At 44.1% G+C, this 6,831-nt stretch overlaps 1 protein-coding gene across 1 annotated transcript; it reads left to right on the top strand.

Moving 5' to 3' along the window:
- The first annotated feature begins 258 nt into the window (after positions 1–258).
- Positions 259–3,968, top strand: actb2 (actin, beta 2). Its single transcript, XM_079564138.1, has 6 exons — positions 259–417; positions 1,570–1,699; positions 1,828–2,067; positions 2,420–2,858; positions 2,931–3,112; positions 3,187–3,968. The coding sequence occupies exons 2-6, from the start codon at positions 1,577–1,579 to the stop codon at positions 3,328–3,330; spliced, it is 1,128 nt and encodes a 375-aa protein (XP_079420264.1). The 5' UTR covers positions 259–417; positions 1,570–1,576; the 3' UTR covers positions 3,331–3,968.
- The last annotated feature ends 2,863 nt before the right edge of the window (positions 3,969–6,831 follow it).

Here is a 6,831-nt window from a genome sequence, read left to right as displayed (position 1 = left end):
TGCACGAGAAGGGCAGAAAGACATGCAAATCCCATGAAAGTTTATACATCGTTTAAACGTACACGTAAAACACTTTGTCAGAGGATTAGGCTTACTAGGCCTCAACAACATCAATCCCTTCCCTTTTATTTTCTACAATCCTTCGCTATTATCGCCTCCCTCTCTCACTTCGTCCCTGAAATCGCGAGCGGTCAGTGCGCCACAGTGTGCACGCGACGTGCCCTAGTACATGACGCTGAACCAATCAGAGCGCGCCATTCCGAAAGTTTACCTTTTATGGCTCGAGCCGGGCAACTGGCGTGGTATAAAATAGAAGCGCCCACAGACGACAGTTCACTCTGAGCGCCGCCACAGCCTGTGCGGGATATCACTTGCCTGAAACCGGTTCCCTTAAAACGAAAAGCCCCCCACCCAAAGGTAAGAACATATTTTATTATAAAGTAAGCTTTAACTTGGTTGAACTGTATCACGTGAACACGTAGTTAACGTTTTGTGCATTATTGTGTCAATATTACGTTTATTTCATCGAAAGTATGAGCCACGAGGTTCTTTTGTCGTGTCATTTCCTGCTGCTAACTTAAATGATTTTTAAAAGTCCATTGTTTTTGCTTAATACAATGTAACTCGAAGTTGTAACAAATATTTTAAGGCTTTCCAAAGCCGAGCTCAATGGTCTTGGTATTGAATAACCGGCTTTTGAATAGAAGTACCGGAAAATATTATTTTTCTAATTTCATAATGTCTCTTATTGTGTGTACATGCATAGGGAACAGTTATCTGATGCTGATTTGTACATTTTGATCAGCAGTGGCTATGAATTTGCTTTTGAGTCAAGTTGGTCTGGACCCGGCTGCTCCTTTTGTGCTCGCTGCGACGGGGTGTGACCTACTTTAGCACATTAGCTTAGCTGCACCGGCAACCAACCGTTAACCTGCTGCATTAGCAAATCATTACCTTTTTGTAGACCCAAGCCTTGAATACGTAACACAGCGATTTGAGGCTTTTGAAATTTGCTTTTGAAAATGTTGAAGAAACGAGGAAGAGGAAATGTAGTGTATCATAGGCGTGGTCTTCAGGAAATGAAGCACTAGTCAGACTTGTAATTTTTCCTCAATAAATTGCATTTGATTATTTTAGCTGCTAACTGATCGTGACTTGACGCAGCCAGTAACAATAAATGAAGTTTCGGCGAAGCCTGTGACGCAGTAATGTTCAGATGTCCTTAGTATTAGTGCGGTGTGATTGAGCAACACTGGGAGTGTCCGGTGGAGGCTGGACTGAGTGGACCATGGGAGTGGTCCTGTCCAGGGTTCGGCCTGTGTCGAAGCTTCTGATCCACGGCTGGCCTCGCGCCACAGTGCCGTTAGCCGCAAAGCCGCTCAAACCAGACCATGCCCTTATATGGCAATAACTGAATGCAGCGCACTTCCTTTTGTCTGTGCGGAATGCGGGGCAAAGGCGCCACCTAGTGGTGCGCTACATCACTGCTACATGACTTGACAGGAAGTTGGATTTTCTGAGGCGTGTTGACTTTAACTGTGTTTTTAACGTGCTTTTTTTATTTTACAGTTTAGCCATGGATGAGGAAATCGCCGCACTGGTTGTTGACAACGGATCCGGTATGTGCAAAGCCGGATTTGCCGGAGACGACGCCCCTCGTGCCGTCTTCCCCTCCATCGTCGGTCGCCCCAGGCATCAGGTGGGTGGAGCCATAGTTGATAGTCTCTAAAACATGCTGTGTGATATTTTTATACAAATTTAGTAAATAGTATTTCCAAATTAAATGGAATATATTTTAAAATGCAATTTTTATTTTTTTTATTTAAGGGAGTGATGGTCGGTATGGGCCAGAAAGACAGCTATGTTGGTGATGAAGCTCAGAGCAAGAGGGGTATCCTGACCCTGAAGTACCCCATTGAACACGGTATTGTGACCAACTGGGATGACATGGAGAAGATCTGGCATCACACCTTCTACAATGAACTGAGAGTTGCACCTGAGGAGCACCCTGTCCTGCTTACAGAGGCCCCTCTGAATCCCAAAGCCAACAGGGAGAAGATGACACAGGTATAAATCGTGACTACATTTCAATATCTCTTGCATTGTCCTCTCTTGGGCTCCTCATCTCTGGTTCTTACTGTACTCCTTCCTTTCCTCTTTTCTCCAGGATCTCTGTTCTGTTCCTTAAGGTGATCTCTCAAACAGGCCCTTTTGAGTGTTAAATCTTCACTTGTGTAAAAAAAATATATATATACATAAAATTTCTCTTAACATATTTTAGATGACATGCACAAGTGTGAAGGAATGTTCTGCACTTTCCTACTAACATTTCTGACTCTAATGCATGTTGTGGGTGAAGTGTCCACAGCATTAAGCTTTGTAATCTCAATACAGTTCTAATGTTCTCTTCTCTACCCAGATCATGTTCGAGACCTTCAACACCCCCGCCATGTACGTTGCCATCCAGGCTGTGCTGTCCTTGTATGCTTCTGGTCGTACCACCGGTATCGTCATGGACTCCGGTGATGGTGTGACCCACACAGTGCCCATCTATGAGGGCTACGCTCTGCCCCACGCCATCCTGCGTCTGGACTTGGCCGGCCGCGACCTCACAGACTACCTCATGAAGATCCTGACAGAGCGTGGCTACTCCTTCACCACCACAGCCGAGAGGGAAATTGTCCGTGACATCAAGGAGAAGCTGTGCTACGTTGCCCTGGACTTCGAGCAGGAGATGAATACCGCTGCCTCCTCCTCGTCTCTGGAGAAGAGCTATGAGCTGCCCGACGGACAGGTCATCACCATTGGCAATGAGAGGTTCCGTTGCCCAGAATCCCTCTTCCAGCCATCCTTCCTCGGTATGTTTCTCCTGATACAAGCATTACTTAGTATTTTGGTATACCTGTTCTTACATGTCTTTGTCAACCTAGGTATGGAATCTTGCGGAATCCATGAAACCACCTACAACAGCATCATGAAATGTGACGTCGATATCCGTAAGGATCTGTATGCCAACACTGTGCTGTCTGGAGGTACCACCATGTACCCAGGCATTGCTGACAGGATGCAGAAGGAGATCACATCCCTGGCCCCATCCACCATGAAGATTAAGGTGCGTGTTGTGCTGTTGCTGCTGCATTTATTGTATTTGCTTTGTTCTGTCTAAAACTGCTTTGTCTCCTGCAGATTATTGCCCCACCTGAGCGTAAATACTCTGTCTGGATTGGAGGATCCATCCTGGCCTCTCTGTCCACCTTCCAGCAGATGTGGATCAGCAAGCAGGAGTATGATGAGTCCGGCCCCTCCATCGTCCACCGCAAATGCTTCTAAACAGACTGTTCCTCCTTCCCCCTCCCGACCAAACGCCCAACAACTTCAGCTCTGTGCAAAACGACCACACACATTTCTCATACATTCTCAGGCGCAGAGTCCAAATGACCAACTCATTGGCATGGCTTCATTTATTTTTGGCGCTTGACTCAGGATTTTGAAAACTGGAAGTGAAGGCAACAGTAATGTTTGGCTAGATTTAAAAATACCCAGACAACAGCATTTGCATCTGGGACTTAATGTACATTTGTTTTCTTTGAGTCATTCCAAATGTTTGTTAACTGCATTGTTCGACACATGATTCCAAATGTTAACTGCATTGTTCAGACACGTATTCGCCTCTGTGAAGGCTGCCCAGTGGTTGGAGCATACTTAAACATGGTTGTAGTATCGCTTGTATGTAAATTATGTCTGGGTTTTTTGTACTTTCAGCCTTAAAAAATTATCTTGGTCCTGTTAATTTTTTTGTTATGCAAAACCCAATTGTGACCTCTTCATCCCCCTGTTGGAGGTTTCATCCTTGGGGTGGTGGGGGCAAGGGGTCTCAACGTGACGGGATAACAAGGGGTGCCAGCAGACCGGTGGGGCCAACTTGTACACTGACTAAACAATCCCAATAAAGTGCACATGTGTTCCAATATTGTCTATTTTGGTTTTCTTTGCCTACTTGATGCATTTGTTAAAGCTAAACCGATAACTCTTAAGCTATTTACATTTGCTAAGAACTGAAAGCTGGGAGTAGCCTTCCTAAATCTTGGTGCGGTGCTGTCAGGACAACTGCAGATCTGGTGAAAGAGGAGATTGATCTGCATTTAAATCTACCTGGAAATAGTTCAGTATAACAATACTTGGTGATATAAGAGCCTACCATTATAGCCAGTGGAGCTTTTTTTTTTTTTTTTAAACTATGGAGTAACCAGGCCTTAAGAATTTCAAGCATTTTGACTCGGATGTTCAAGGCGCTAGTTTTGCGCACTATATCTTGCAATCGCATTTTGCAATGCTCAAGACCCGCTTTTGCAATAATTGTAGTTGCAGGATTTGGTCACTAGGTGGCGGTCGAGACCTGCATTACTCAATGCACTATTGCGACATGCAGCTAAGATTAGTTATCACTTGGTTTCTTAGCTGACGCTTCTATATAGTCGATTGAGGAAATGTGCAGGAGGGTCGGGCGCGTGCGTCCCAGAGGTTATTGACATTGATAACATTAGTTGCTCGGGCCCAGTCCGGTAAAATTGTACGCACCATCTCGTTACTCTGTAGCTTACACACCAAGCTCAGCACTCGGTAAACATTGAGTACTTGGGTTCGCCTGCTACTGCATTTTTAGGGAACACGGAGGCCTGCACTCATGAATATAAGCGTGTGTTACCAGTAAGTGAGGTGAATTTATATGTGCATCTATAAAGGTGCTGCATACGGGTTGTACACACGCTGAATTGTGTTTGGAAATTTATTCCATCTCGCAGCAGTTCCCTTGTGATTCTGCTGAGGCTGCTACCCTCTGATATTATTTTACTGCAACGCCAGCAAATCACTCGCTGTAGAGGTGTGTGTCGGCTATGCGCCCTGATCGTGTGCAGGGGTGTTCACGAGCTCACGCCGCAATCCTCAATTTAGTGCGCGTGTAAGGGGCGCGTTCAGCCTCTATGTTCCTCGTGCGCACGGCAGGTGACTGAGAATAATGCTAGTTGCTGCACAATAGCTTCCCGCGAGAGACGACATAGTGGGGAAACCATTTGTCAGAAAACGAGGCGTACTGTTTTACAACACATTTACAACAGTCAGCTCGAGCCGGCAGTTCCTCTGGTCATTCCACACACCCTCATGCAGTTACAGTGTTTATGTCCAACAGAGGGGGCTGTTGCGCCGCTTCATCGCCAAACTAAACTGGGTGGAAGGGAAATAGAGGGGTATTAATGCAGACAGAAAGAGGCCAGTAGAGAGAACGACACTATTTGTTAATGTAATAACAATAACTCCTCTTTTAGCTTGCAGAACAATAAAGCATATTCATAATGACTATGGCAATTCAGAACAAAGCAATTTAACAACCACTTTGTTCTTTGCTCTCTGCTCTGCACACTTTGTTTTTAGTCTCTAAACAATTATAAAAGCAGATTACTCAACAAGAATCTACAAACTTTTACATCTGTAATAAAGTCTGTAGTGTTGGCTATATGTAGTCAGCGGTTCTCAAACTGTGAGACGTTTACCACTGGTGGTACTTGGGTTTCTGCAGGTGCAGGGTCTCATTTCATTCTTTTTCATTGTGTCTTTATACTTTAAGAGCGCTATCAGGTTAGTTGTTTTTTCTGGTTTACACACAGTTAAAACACAATTTCGTCTAATTCAGATTTATTTCTGACTCGATCTAGTCATGAATTGATCTTGATCTATGCCTGATGGTACTTGGAAGGTCTAATAATTTACGAGCTGGTACTTTGTGTGACATTGACATAAATCTTAGCCCTATATATATATATATATATATTTTTTTTTTACTGTGCACCATTGAAAAATATCTTTCTAAAAGACCTTCACACAAGAAAGTAGCCAATGTGATTGTAATTCTACATATAATCCCAATAGGAACAATAGGGATTAGCTGGTGAGCAGCTGACATAAATATTATAATTCACAGACACACAGTACATACATCTACTTTGTGGCCGTTGAATCAGCGTTTGCTTGAGATTGTTGCAATGTGCTCGTCATACTTGTCAAAGTATGTGCTTGTCAAATCTCAGATCTTGCACAGACCATGCCAGGAAATACATTTCTAAAGCATGCTTTGCTTCCTCAAGCGCCCTGCTCTACCCTTCCCCCAACACCATATTGAGTGGAGATTACTCTTGATATTTAGATGTTTGTTGGGTAAATTTACCTTTTTTTTCTCTATGGAATAGGCCCGTCAGTCAAATACAGTTTTGATACCTTAAGTGGATTTGGTAGTAATGAGTTCTGATGAGTAATGTTGTGGAGGCCCTCGTCCATGTTTGTGCTGTAGCTCCAGACCTACAGCTGGGCTGCATATTGATGAGTAAGAGGCACAATGGAAGGAATAAGGGAATTCAAAGGACATTGGAGGCATTGTCACATAACATTGTTTTTTATTTTCACTGAAAAGTGATTTCTCTGTGCTTGAGACCAGATGGGTGTCTGGAGGAGAGGCTTCAGAATCTGAAGAGGTTTTATTGCCATTGTCAGTGAGGGAACATTCACAAACTAGGAATTCAGTGCTTTGTGATGACAGACAGGAGACAGGTTGCCTACTGAGCTACACACTCCTCACGAGATGCTTGTCGCGTGGGGTGAACTCACTCCTCTTCCACTCTATTATTACATATGTATTTGTCTGAGGAAATGTGACACCACCATTAACCTTCTATGCAATCATCTCACAGATTAGTGTTGGTGCATTGCAGCAGCAGTGCGTCCATAAGCGTACAGTGCTTCCAGATAAGGCGTGATGAATGATTTAGCCCTGCGGTCATG

This window comes from Gobius niger (genome assembly GCF_951799975.1).
Source record: "Gobius niger genome assembly, chromosome: 10".
NCBI lineage: Eukaryota > Metazoa > Chordata > Actinopteri > Gobiiformes > Gobiidae > Gobius > Gobius niger.
This window is presented reverse-complemented; position numbering and strand designations above follow the sequence as displayed.

Coding starts and splice junctions, on each gene's coding strand:
- actb2 (XM_079564138.1), top strand. CDS start 1,577: ATGGATGAGGAAATCGCCGCACTGGTTGTTGACAACGGATCCGGTATG. Junction 2,068..2,419: donor ACAGGGAGAAGATGACACAG/GTATAAATCGTG, acceptor TTCTCTACCCAG/ATCATGTTCGAGACCTTCAA. Junction 2,859..2,930: donor CTTCCAGCCATCCTTCCTCG/GTATGTTTCTCC, acceptor TTGTCAACCTAG/GTATGGAATCTTGCGGAATC.